The sequence below is a fragment of the Dermacentor andersoni genome, chromosome 9, assembly GCF_023375885.2.
Source record: "Dermacentor andersoni chromosome 9, qqDerAnde1_hic_scaffold, whole genome shotgun sequence".
Lineage (NCBI taxonomy): Eukaryota > Metazoa > Arthropoda > Arachnida > Ixodida > Ixodidae > Dermacentor > Dermacentor andersoni.
Genome location: NC_092822.1, coordinates 138,288,662 through 138,302,608, shown reverse-complemented (window position 1 = coordinate 138,302,608; position 13,947 = coordinate 138,288,662). Strand labels below are relative to the sequence as shown.

Sequence of the window (13,947 nt, the reverse complement as noted above, 5' to 3'; positions counted from 1 at the left end):
AGACGACTTTGGGGAAGCCGGTCTAGAAATTTTCTCTCCGCTCGCCATAATCATACTGCATCGCACTAAAACACTGCCTCTAGCTTCGTTGCACTTTTCACGGTGAAAATTGTGGGGATGCGCGATTTTCTCGCGCCCCCTGATATGTTGTTTTCCTGCACGGCTCGCGTGGCCTGGCGCCCGCGGCGGTCGGAGTGGTTGAGGCTCAGTACGAGAGATGGCGCGAGTGTTGTGCTGCTAACGCCGCCGACAGGGCGCCGAAGGACAAGGCGCTTCCTCTGTGGTTCGAGATCATTGAGCGGCGCGGACGTCCCGCGCGGGCGCCGATCCATGCTTCTGCGAGACTGTCTCGCGTGGCCGTCTTCGAACGCGCCACCATTCGCGTGACCGTACACGCGAACGACCAGGCGTTGGGATCCAGCATGGGGCGAACATATTCGCTCGCTATCCGGTCGCGGTGAGTCGGACTTCTAGATTTGTCGCGCGCCCATTGGCATGTTTTGTAGATAGCAACTCGGCTAGCTGGCATTGATCTATGAAAGGTGCAATAAATGCCCTTGTGATTGTTTGCACTGCAGTGTTTGTCGTTCCTTTGTCCCAAGAGCACGGAGGAGAACCCCACATAACCACAAAATCGACCGATATCTTTCCGAAAACATGAAAAATCTAAGTAGAACCAGCGGCAAGTCAGGCTGTCAACATGGCGGTTCAACGCACGCTGGTGTTTCCCTGACAATTTTCTCAAGCAGGTCATGCTCGATTCATGCCATCCGACTTTAGACAAACGGTCTAAATGCATGGTAGGGTCATCGAGTTTTGTTGCTAGACATTTGTCAATGACGCAGACGTGACGGTGCTTGAACACGGACACTCGAACCATACAGTTAGCACAGTGTCGTCGACAATGGTGCGCCAAAAACTCGTTTTGCAAACTTCACGGCTGCACACCTCAGGAAAAAATTGCCCAGTGATCATGCAAAGCCCTTACTGCAAAACTGTTCAGGTTTCACCATCGCGCTGCGTACCCACAATGAGCGGCTAATCGTTTTTTGAGCACAAGAACTTCAGACTGAATCGCGGTACTCTCATAGTCGTCCATAGTCTCTGCACCCCCCCAATAAAAGTTTGGCCACAGCCTTCGCCTCCTCATTTGCTCTCCAGTCCGCAAGCCATTTGGACGCTGGTCACTCCTCTCACTCTCCTTCATGTCAACTCCTCACCTCCTCGCTGCCAATTTCGACATCGTTACTTCTCCAAAGCTGCTGGCCTACCGTCCCAAGCACAATCTTCCACCTTCTGCAGTTCCTGCTTCTTGGTTTCCACAACTCTAGTCGACTTTTTTCCGCTATATGTGAAGCCAATGCCAAGCCCTCCATCACCAGCGTGCACTGACGAGAAAAGCGAGATGCCCTGATGACATTTTGAAGCATCTGCCTTCTGCGTCAGCCACCGCATTCAGTCACTTTCGCGCCAACGGCGCATGCATTTGGATCTGTGCTGCAGGCCATGTGATTGTGTGTCATTCGGAGTGCTTCGCTAGGCGTGCCTTGTGTGTGATTTTGTGGTTTACAGTGATAAATGGCTCTGTCAGTTTCCAGGCAAAAGTGTCCGACATTGGTGCAGAAAGTTCTGCTGATAAAAAAAACTGGAAAAAGGCGGCCGGCAGAAAACTGACATCGCGAAGGAATTCGACATACCGCCGTCTACTTTATCAACTGTATTGAAAAACAAGGAAGCTGTGTTGGATGGCTTTGGAAGGAGTTTCTTGGCAAAGAGAAAGAGGAATCGCGGTTCGAAATACTCCAAAGTGGAAGGTGCATTTCTACAGTGGTTGAAGAATGCCAGGAGTGCGAATCTCCCCGTACATGGACCTGAACTTACTGCAAAAGCCGAAGCTCTCGCCCTCCAAAGGGGCCATAAATATTTCAAGTGCAGAAACTGCTGGCTTAAGCGGTTCAAGAAATGACACGGCGTGACCTCAAAGTTGATCGTTGGCAAAAGCGCAGCCGTGAACTGTGACGCTGTAGACGTATGGTGCCAACATCGGCTCCATGCTCTACTTGAAGAGTATGAAGACAAAAATATCTACAAGCTAGATGACGCTGCATTTTTCTTCAAGGTGCTACCGAATCACACGTTCACTACCGCTGGCGGATCCTCATCCGGAGGAAAACAGCAAGGAGCGTGTCACAGTGCAGTTTGGTGCCGATGCAATAGGTGATGACTAGCTTCCCTTGTTGATACTGTGAAAGGTGGAGAAGCCACGGTGCTTCCGAAATGCAACTATTCCCAAGGAATTCATCTACAGAAGTAGCAAGTGAGCATGAATGACTCCTGCTATTTTTCAAGACCATGTGCGCCTTCTAGGTAGACGGTTCAATGTAAAGAATCGGCAAGTGCTTTTCATAATTAACAATTGTCTGAGCGACGGGAAGAACGACTACCTCAATGCGATCGCTGTGGAATTTTTGCCTGCAGACACAACCATGGTACTGCAACCGATGGATCAGAACATCATTGAGACCACCCGGAAGCTGTACCACAAGCTTTTTTGCAGCGCATGCTAACAGCGTATGACGCCAGCAAGAGATACAACATCGATTTGCTTGGTGTAATCCATTTGCTGTACTTTTCATGGAAAGAACTCGCACCTTCGAAGGTCGCCAACTACTTTGCGCACTCCGGTTTTTCCCGCACCGTCGTCAGTGACCCTGACGATGACGACGGATGACGCCTGATGACGATCGGACTTCCAGGTAGAAGGCAACTTCGAGACATTCGCGTTGGCCGATGCTGCTGATCCCTTGGTCGCCCCAGCGATGGATGGTGAGGACAAAGAGCCACGTGAAATGCGAACTAAAAATAAGCGAAATAAGGTTGAATGCACGGGCGGTGACCGCGACCTCATGCAATGCCAGGGTGTCTACCGACCGGGAAGACCGGCAATTCTCAGGGATTTTGGGTAGTCTGGAAAAACTCAGGGAATTTATCCCTCTATCAGGGAAAATTAGCTGAAATTTTGTTAGAAGGTTCGAAAGTCGCGGTAATACATTGCTGGCTCGAATAACAAACAGAAATTGTAATCAATCGTCTTTGACGCCCTGTCGTCGGCTGGAGGAGTTGCCAGTGTACAGTCAACGACCGACTTTCCGGATTCCTCATAATTTGGACGACTTCGCGGCACCACCACCTACCCCGTAGAGTCAATGTATACGTCTGAAATTTCGAACGCAAGAACTCTGCGCCATCCGAGTTTTCGGACGCTTTGCAGTGACCGCAGGTCCGAAACGGCATTAATCAAACCCACCACCGTTGCCATTTTTGTTACGTAGCCGCCTCGAATCGGCGCTCTCCCACGCAGATCCGCCAGCAGCCGTCGCCACCACTGCGGCAACCCTAGGCCTAGCTGCTTTGACGTTCGCTATGAAGCTTCTTGCCGTTGGGCGCCGTGTTTTTTATTGAAAGAATTCGCGGCTGTCAGCAATCGCACGAACTCCGCCTTTGTGGTCCTCGCGACTGGCTTAGAAGCATATAAAGCACAGTGCATTGCATAATGTCGGTTCCTGAAAATCAGCTTCGCCTTTGTACATAGCTGTTACTTGGTGAAGCATGCGCAAAAGTGTTGCAGTGAATCATCACAAGTGTGGGAAGGGGCTATTGACACAGTATGTATTCCTGAATGATACACGCGTGCACACGTATTTCCTGTCACTGTACGAGCACCGATATGCCTAATCCATGTACCGACAGGCCTCCAGAGCGTTTTCGAATGTGCCTGTGACGGTTTGAGCCTTTAAAGGAAGTAAATGACATGCATTTATTTTTTCCAACTGGCCGATTTTTCGGACGTTTTCGCGGCCCCTACGGGTTTCGAATAATCGGACGTGGACTGTGCAACTGACCAAGAAGATGCTTGAAATGGTCCGTGGGGTGAACGAGTGGTGCAAGGAGGACAAGAACAGTAAGGACCTACGCACTGAGGAATGAACGGGAAAGCAAGCGTGCTGCCGCCGTTTGGGAGGAGCTTGAGCTCAAAAAACAGTGTTTCCTGATGCCGTGATGCAGATGTCTTTCATCCAAACAAAAATAAACTCTTTAAAGCAATGAAACACAACCCTGAGGCGTCGTGCACAGGCTGAGAGTATGTCAGGACAGTTGAGGTTGACTTAGGAGCTGTTGAGAGGCAATCTGAATTGGGACATAGTTCGGGCCTCATACCACTGAGCTTGCTATCAGTTGATATAAATAGCTCATATTCGAAAATATTTGCTTCTGTATGCATCTCCTTTTTATTCGTATTTGAGAATGTCCATCTCGATTTGCATTTTTTTTTTCGAAGGCATTTTATTTGCTGTGCATTTTACTAACCCCCTTCCTTCTATATTCTTTTTGAATAACATAAGCACTACTACTTATTATTCAAAGGGGATTATGTCGTTTTTTAAACTTTTTTCATATGCTTACTAGAGAGTTACTGCGTCGGGCAATATGGTTTAAGCCAGTTTTGACATAGAACATAGTTTTGCATCACTCCAACAATTTTGCAAAGGCACTCAATGAAAACCTGGAAAACTCAGGGAATTTGGAAATGCCAACTTAGTAGACACCCTGAATGCTTGGTCAAATTAGAGCAGGGGTTGCTCACGCCTGGTAAGAACTTGAAACAGCCAAAGCTCACTGCCTTTTTTGCACCTGAATTAAGTTTTGCTTCACAGAATATATTGTATTTTGACTTCCTCATAGTTGTATCACAGTTAAAGCTTGACTGCTTTAGCTTTTTCTTGAGTGCTCGCTTATATCGAATTACCACTTATAACAAATTTTGTGCCCATCCTGCTGATTTTATTATAACGAGGGATTACTGTATGTGGACACAGATTTTGAATGATGTCTTGAGTTAAGAACTAAAGAGCTTCACTTGAACGTTAAGAGCAGTTACGCTTACCTTTTAGAAAGTAATCTTTACTTGAATCTGAATATTTGAATGCAGCTGTCCTCACAGGAGTAAATGTTTCTTGGAACATATCGTTAAAAGCCTCTTTGTGTCCTCACTGGTGATGATGTTATTATCAAAAGTTGCCTGTGGTTGTGCCTCACAGCGTGAGTGCGTAACAGGCTCAATGTGCTGCTTGCAAGATCGCTACCAGCCATAGAGGGTGTTGCATTTAGTACAGTAAAACCTCGTTAAACCGTACCCACTTAAACAGTACTTTCATTTTAAAGGTAGTAAAGCCATATCCCCAACTCGGCGGCGATTGAACATAATGTGTTTCGTATCTGCATAAACCGTACCAGCTTATTTTATATGGATCAGTTAACACGTAGTGTTTCCACTTTTTCTCGCGCAACAACGGTGGTGCGTCATCTCCATCATGCGGCCCGGCAGAACAGCGAGCCTCAGAGATCAGCACAACGGCCTCCAAGCGTCCTGTGCGTTGGCGCATAAAGCCACATCAACATCAATATCATTTCGGTGGCTTGCCAGAGAGCATTGTGGCGTCTTGTAAGCCAGGACTCGCGTCATGCTGAAGCTCCGATAAAAAAGACAGCGGATGCTCAGCATAGAAGAAAAATTTGACATTGTTCGTGCTATCGAACGTGACATGAAGAAGTCAGCGCTGGCACGCGACAGGGCTCTGCTGTTGACTAACTACAGTGTGTGGCATTTGGAATGCAAAGAAGTTGCTCGGCAGCGCTTCTCCGACTGTGAAGAGACGTCAGCTACGAGGTTCGACTTTTTGCCATCGTTGCCTCTGTTGTTGCCGAAGTGTCAGCTAGCAACAGTGATGAGGACAACACGGAAAGCGACAGCACGGGCGATTCAGGCTTGACAGTGGCAAAAGCTGCGCGTTACGTCAGCCTCATGAATGCAATCGTCGCAACGAGAACAGCGCCCCGCAATGAAAAAGGCACCCTGCGACTTCTACAGCACTACTGCATGCGTGCACATAAAATACGTAACTCCAACGAGGAATCTGCCATGCGAGTGTTTCCCGAGAAGAGGGGGGCTGGCTGAAAACCTGCCTCGCAGCTTCAGTAAGTTTGAGGCCGCTGTCGTTGCTGCCAGGCCGCCGCCGCATCAAATGAAAATAACACTTTTGTCACGCGAAGTGAATAAATACTGCATGTTTTTTTCTTCTTTCATGCACTCTCTCCGAGTTTCGGTTTTGACGGGTAAGTGGTCGATCTCATGCTATTTCGCTTAAACAGTACTACCGTTTAGTACGTACTTTTTCCAAGCTCCGGCCAACTATGGTTTAACAAGGTTTCAGTGTACTACCATCCCTACAGCTAGTCATGCTTGTCACTTGCCAAGAACAAAAATACCGAATCTGACGCAAGGCACACCAGAAATATGCAGCGATGCTTTGTAGAGTTCATGATAAGATGCGCAGACAATGCACTGATACATAGGCCCCCTAGTGCCCCTGATCAACACTACATTTGCCAGCTTATGGTCTTGAAAATCTGGAGGTGCATTTTTGAGGCCATGACCAGCTAAATTTGCCACTGCTTCTCCACTTCGGCAGCTGTTCTCTGTCGTGTGGCATGCAATTGGAAAGGTGTGTTCGCAGACGACCACATGTAATTCAACCATTTGACCAATGGTGCCTCTGTCTTCCTTTGTGGCAGTAGTGAGAATTTATAATTATACGTACAGTCTACGCTCGTTACAACAAACCCGGGTACAACAGACTTTCAGATATACCAGACCATATTGCAGCCTTAGTTCTGCCTATTTTATTACTGAAACGAAGTTCACTTTTAACGTACCGTGCTACAACGGACTATCAGCTACAGCGGACTAAATTAGTGGCAGTTTTCTCCAAATCGGACGCATAAAACGTTCTTTTGCAGTGTTGACATGGGCTGACAACTGACTTGCGAGGGTCATCCGATAATCGCAGCTCAATATCGCGGGCACGAGGGAGGAAGGCGTTGCGGAACACGCCGTCGTCTTTTGCGCGCAAGGCATGGAGAGGGGGGGGGAGGTGAGAGAGAGGGGTTCAACTTCAGTGGCTGGCGCTTACAGCGCGGCGACTGTATCTTGAAAGCAATATGCAATGTGGACAAAGTGCTCGCCCACGTGGGCGCCATATCTTGAAAGGGATCTGTGATGTGGACAAAGTGCACCCAGTGGTGGTAGCTTCATATGTGCTGTGCTTTCGACGTTTAGTTGGCATTGAAGTGACAGACAGCACTAAGCTCGCTGCTGCTTCCATGTTTATCTTGCTTAATTTGCTATCGCTGCTTCGCCTTTCGGACGAAACTGCAATTTTTTTTTTTTTTTTGAATGTTTGTTACTCACTTTTTGCAGTGAAGTTGTTAGACGTCGTGAAGAAAGTTTCGGAAGTAACGTGTTTCAGGTATTACAGACTTTGGATAAAATGGATGTTTTTTCTCGGATTATCAGGGTCCATTGTAACGAGAGTCGACTGTATCTATATTGTGGATAAACACACTTCGTTATACAGTCGAACCCGGAAATATCGAACCCGCATATTTCGAATTATTAGCTATATCGAACACACAGATTACCCACTTGAATATACTATGTAAAAGTATAGGACAATTGCATAGTATATCGAATTCCATTTTCGTCGGACATTCAATACATCGAACGCGGCGCGCACTGCGCCCCTGGAAGATGCGCGTTTTTCAAAGACATTCGTGTTTTGTCCTCAGGGGAAAACATTTCCGCAGTCAGTCAGCAGGCTCCTCCTCTGCACATGCTCGGCTGTCGCCTAGCGACGGAGACGCAGAGCCTTTCCCCCGTTCTTGCGCCCCACCAGCGCGAGCTCTCCCGCTCCTCCTGTACCGCCGACGTGTCCATTGGGCAAGGCCAATGGAGCTCAACGAAAAGAGTGCGTAGCTTGGAGACGCGGCGACGTTTCCAAGCCACGCTTCCTGGGGAAAGGAAGAGAGAGTGAGGGGTCGGCACGGTCGCTGCAGGAGAGGGCTCAAAAAACGAAACATAGCGAAGCGGCAATTGCGCCCACAGCGCCTTTGACGGCATATTCCGCCGATCTTTTCCCCGCTCTCTCCTTTCTTTTCCCTTTGTCGTTCCTTCGCAGCCCAGTTGACTGCCGCTCGAACGTTGGTTCTTTATTCTATGAACAGGCTTCGCTCAAACTGCTCCATCTCTGCATCGCGCGATTTCTTGTGTGTACCTGTGTTTCAACGTGCCGTGTGTAGCATGTATGATTGCGGTCATCCGGTGAGCTATGGCATCCGCGGACATAAAAAAGAGGAAGAGTCTGGACTATGCAAGAAAGTTTGAGGTAATCCGGCATTTCGAGAACGGAGAAAAGTCCTCCGTGGCAGACGCATTCGGCATTCCGCGGTATACTTTAAGTACGTTGTTAAAAAACAAACAGGACATCAAGCTTAAAGCAGGTGAGGAAAGTCGCTCGGGAGCGTGTCATGTGCGCCCTGCTGCTTTTGACAAAGTGGAGAAGGCACTCTATACGTGGTTTCTTGAAATCCGAGCAAAAAATATTCCCGTGGATGGCCCGATGTCAATCGAAAAGGCCAAATGGTTTGCTACGGCTCTTGGCAAAGAACTTTTGCGGTGGCACTGGGTGGCTGCAACGGTTTAAAAACCGCCACGGCATTGTAGGAAAGGCCATTTCAGGCAAAAGTGGGATGTCAGGATGCAGCAGTGGCTTTCTGAGGAGTGGCCGAAGATCACTGCGAAGTTTTTGCATGCAGAAATCTTCAATGCAGACGAAACTGGTGTCTTTTGGTAAATGTTACCGAATAAGACACTCGCTCTTCGTGGAACCTCATGTCACGGCGGTAAAATGAGCAAAGTGCGTGTGTTGGTGCTGCTTGCAGCCAACATGGATGGCGCTCGTGCAAGCTACGGCCATTCGTGATGGGGAAGAGCTAGCTTCAAGAACTGTAAACAGCTTCCCGTCCGCTACAGCTGTAATAGGAAGGCTTGGTTGACACGTCAACTTATTGTTGAATGGCTCCACGCTTGGGACGCTGAGTTGGGCAAGTTGGGCCGCCAAGCTTGCCTTCTGGTAGACAACTGTTCGGCCCATCAAATGACTTGCAAGCTGCAGCACATCGAACTGAAGTTTCTCCCGCCGAACGCCACAGCGAGACTGCAGCCCCTCAACCAGGGTATCATAATGGCATTCAAGGTAGGCTATCGGAAGCGACTTATTCAACAGCTCCCCGTAAACCTCCGCATGGGAACCGATCTCAAGATTGACCTGCTTGGCGCGATCCAGATGATTACCGGCGCTTGGGGCGACGTGAAGCAGGCCACAGTAGCCAACTCTTTTGGCAAGGCAGGCCTTAAAGTGGCCGGAGATGAATTTCCGGAAGCTTTAGATGACGATGAGTACTTGGAGGACGCGTTTCGCGACTTGTCCAATTTTCCCGGCGCCGTCCTGTCCGAAGTGACAGTTGATGACTTCATTAACGCTGACAGCGAAGTTCAAGCGGTAGCTGACCTCGCTGATGAGGACATTGTAACCGGAATAACTGGCGTTCAAGACGGCGACTTCGGCGACGACGAGGGAAACTGTGTTTTCGAAGAAACTCGTCCGTGCACAGCCACTGAACTGGCGTCAGCGTTCAGCCTGATTCGGTGCTGTTGCGGCGAAATGAAAGGCACTGGGCTCTCGCACCTGGACAGTCTCGAGAAGATTGAGTCTAGTGTTTTCAACTTCATTTCCTAGAGGAAAAAGCAGCCCAAAATTAGTGATTTAGTGAAATTAGTGAGGAGAAGCGCATGCTGAGGAATGTACGGAGGAGCATGCGGTGGAGCGGTGTGGGGTTCTCCTCCCTACTCTTGGGACAAACGAACGACAACACAGTAGTGCAAACAATCACCAGGGCATTTATTGCACCTTTCATAGATCAATGCCAGCTAGCCGAGTTGCTATCCACAAAACATGCCGATGGGCACGCGACAAATCTAGAAGTCCGACTCACCGCGACCGTATAGCGAGCGAATATGTTCACCCCATGCAGGATCCCAATGCCTGCTCGTTCGCGCGTACGGTCACGCGAACGGTGGCGCGCTCGAAGGCGGCCACGCGAGACGGTCTCGCAGAAGCATGGATCGGCGCACGCGCGGCACGGCACGTCCGCACTGCTTGCTGTCCCGGACCAAAAAGAGCAAGCGCCTTGTCTTTCGGCGCCCAAGTTACCCCGCCTGTCGGCGGCGTTAGCAGCGCAACACTCGCGCCATCTCTCGTACTGCGCCTCAACCACTCCGACTGCCGCGGGTGCCAGGCCACGCGGCGACGCCGAATTACAGGAGACGCGCTATGCGGGAAAAACATATCAGGGGACGCGCGAGAGTCACGCATCCCCACAGCGGGAAGCAGTAGTAAGGAGGCAAGCGGTCACAGAGAAGAAGGGTAGGTGGAGGCCTGCTGGGTTCGCCTCCTCTGGCAGTTACTATGGATTGTGTGCACTATGGATGTACCAGGTTCATCTGGCGATCGAGAGGCCGAACGCAAAGTGAGAACGATGAAACAGCAACGCAGCGCAAGTTGACCTTTAAGTCGTTGGCAAGTGCTGGGAATGAGCGCAAGAAGACCAGCTAAAGGCATGCCCAGGAGATTTCCAAAGAACAACAATGGGCCGTGCAGAGAACGCATTATGGTTCATAGACAGCACTAAAGTGCTGTTTTGGACATTAGGGGTAAATAAATTTGTATTCTATGAAGGTAAAGTTTGATGGTTTCACCCATTTCTCATTACCAGGATCCTTGTAGCAAAAAAAATTGGATGCTTGTTACATTTCTACTGTGTTTAGGAGCTGCAATATCCTTTCTAGGTTATTTTTTTTTGCAAGCATACATAACCTAGTCAGTGAAATGTTACTATAAGTTTTCAACTTTGAACACATAAAAAATAGGTGCACCTTCGATTTGGAGGCATGTTAGAATCAGGCAAATACTGCAAATGAATCAGTGGTGTGTTTCTTTCCCCCATCTTGTTTAATTCGACCTGCTGAAATTTGATGAATTTCATTTATTCCCTCAGATCAAATTGTAGGAATTCGGCTGTGTTGAAGTTTGTTATATTAAGGTTTAACTGGGCTCATAATGCACAAAGATGAACCCATAATGCGTGAGCTGGCAGGCTGATAAAACAAAGGTAAATTATTTTGATTCCCCCATCAGTTTGTTGCTGCCAACATCATTTAAATACCAAGTGCTTATCTCACAACATCTATTGTAAAAAAAAATATTTAAGTTTTGATGACGCGGTGCACTTCAGATCATGGGCCATCTGGATCTGATTCCGATTGTGGCACGAGGCTTCAACCTGTACTTCCCGACACTTATCTGCGTGCTATGCCTGGCCACCTGGTGGCACCTGGGAAGTCGACTGCTGCACTGCCTCGGCTTTGAGCAGTTCATCACTGACGACGAGCTCACGGGGGACCTCGTCAACGAGGGCAGGGACCTCATCAAGCGGGGTGAGTGCGAAAACTATAGTTAAATAGGCGTCGTGGTTGCACATGGGATGAAGCACAGAGCAATTTCCAAGCGATTTATAGTCACACTGGCAAATTGCTCTTTAAATAGCATTTCTCAATGATATTGAGATTGTGCTTATGCTTTCCTGCTTGAAGTTTTTTTTTGCAGAGGAAGTGCATGAGAAAGAGCTTACTATCCATCAGGTATGCTTACTCAAATGACCAAGTTGTATGAATGCACCAAAATTCACTGTTGTAATAAAAGAGCAGCTGCTCTATTCTTCAAGTTCTCCACATGATGCCAGGGACCGCATTCTGCCAAGTGCAGCAAAACAGTGTGCCATTAGCAATTGAGTTACTGTTACTTATGACAAAATCTTTTTCCAAGGTGACTGGTTAGTTTTCCATAATTGTTACATTTCCCAATGCGACAGGTTAAAGCTTGTGTCACTAAGTAGAGACAATAAAGATATCAGCAAAACTCTGGATGACAAAAGTAGCGTTTTATTGGGCAAACCTGTGCCCTCAAAGACAGGCTACACTCAAAGAACAACGATAGTGACGAACACAGTCGGCAATTGTTGAAAATTTGATCAGCAGGTAAGCGCAGTCGGCTTTTATACTAGGGGCATTGAAGGTTCCAGAGTAATCGCTGGTGGCTGTGTGTCTTCCAGGAAGTACAGTAGAAACTCGTTGATACGTTTCCGTTACGTATGCTTTCCTGGAGCCAACGTTCGCAATCGAGAAGACATAAAATTACCCAATAGGGTTACGCTCATCTTTTACCGGCTCATACGTTCCCACAAAAAACTATTTTTCGGCACCAGCGTTCAGTACGTCGCCAAACTGCGATCGTATGATATGTTTTCCAGCCGCTAGATCCCATATAAACAAAAAAATCTGCAAGGTGTGCACAATGGAGAACAGTGTATAGCTGCCCGCCGCCGCAGCATCACCGCAATGCTCGCCCGCCTGCCTCACATGAAAACGCCGGCGCGCACTCAGTTTCTCATTTCGGTACAAGCAAAGCTTCTCCGGGGTCGTTGCACGCTGCATTCACAGCTATCACTGCCAAGTCTATTGCGATAAGCATCTTTGCCTATCTGTTTCACAGTGTGTGGTGTCGTCAGAAGGATAGCACACGATTTTAATAGGTGATATCCGAAATGCACCGCCGTTCCTTGCTGCAGACTGCGATCGTGTACGTTTTCCGGCCGCTAGATCCCACTGAACAAGAAGGAGGTACGAGGCATGCGCAGTTTCTTATTCCGGTACCAGCAAATCTCTGGCCAGGTCGTCGCGCACTGCATTCACAGCTATAGCCGACAAACCTATTGCGATAAGCACCTTCACCTATCTGTTTTACAGTGTGTGATGCATAGTGCCATTGGTAGTGTACTGCATGATTTCAGTAGGCGACAATCCAAATGCGCTGCTGTTCTCTGCTGCAGGTGGCACAGTGTGAGCATCACGTTTCGCTTCGGTGGCATCCAGCATCACCCACCAGCTCAATTTCGTTTTAATATCCCATCGCCTTCTTAAAACACCACGCAATAGGAAAACAACAACACGCGTCTCAGGGCGCCGGAGCATTACCAGCTCCACACGCGTCGGCATCTCACAATGCAACGATCCATGCAACACTTCGCATTCTGTAAATGTCAACAATAGTTGAGTAAGCCAAATTTTTAGTTACTTCGGATTGTACATTTTCCCGGTTAGTGCGTTCTTTCTCTTGGTTTTTTCAAAACGTATGAACGAGGTTCTTCTGTACTACACAACTTGCGTCGCGCATGCATGCCATAAGATTACACAAGGTTCGGTGACAACACACAGTGGATAGGACCATTGAGAACATTCGAGAAACTTCCGATACATGCAGGCTTGTCCTGCACTACGTAATAACATTTGTTAGACGGTGAAAACGCGGTCACCTGATAAACAAGTACTTGTGACAATACCCTCCTCTTAAAAAGCATCGTCCCAATGCTACTAACACGCAAGCGAAAAGAAAACCACGCACAATAAAGAAAAAACTGCAATAACAAAGAAACTAAGTTTCTAAGTCCGTCAGTAGGCATAGGAAGACTTGAAATGCACCATGTGGATAACTTCAGGTCATGCGCGGCACTGCTGTGATTCCAAAATGCCATCTGGCAAAACTTGATAGTCTAGTGCGCCATTCCTCGTAGGGGCGTCTGTGTCAGCAGGCGTTTGGTGTGTGGCGACACCACGTACCCGAGCACACGAGGATTGGACCCTCCAACATGTAGCCATGCATGGCTTAGCCGTGTCTGAGGAAAGGGGAATCCTGGGGGTTGAGCCGATGCTGAGTGTTTGGACCTTTAAGGCCCCCCAGCAAAGGCAACACACATCTTCGGCCTCTGCTTCGCATAGACGGCACCTCCAGACTGACCCACCTTGGGGAAATTGGCAGTCACCGTTTCCTGTCCTCCTCTCCTTCTTCTCCATCTTCTTCTTTCTCTCTCACCTTT

General features: G+C 48.4%; 1 protein-coding gene across 3 annotated transcripts in view; it reads left to right on the top strand.

Annotated features, from left to right (window-relative positions):
- Nucleotides 1–13,947, top strand: part of LOC126529762 (G-protein coupled receptor-associated protein LMBRD2B) — a 342,033-nt gene that overhangs the window by 260,914 nt on the left and 67,172 nt on the right. For all 3 annotated transcript variants that reach the window (XM_050177266.2, XM_072284303.1, XM_050177265.3), the window contains exon 12: nt 11,251–11,452. In XM_050177266.2, coding sequence (XP_050033223.1) covers nt 11,251–11,452 — 202 coding nt within the window. The remainder of the gene's footprint in view (nt 1–11,250; nt 11,453–13,947) is intronic.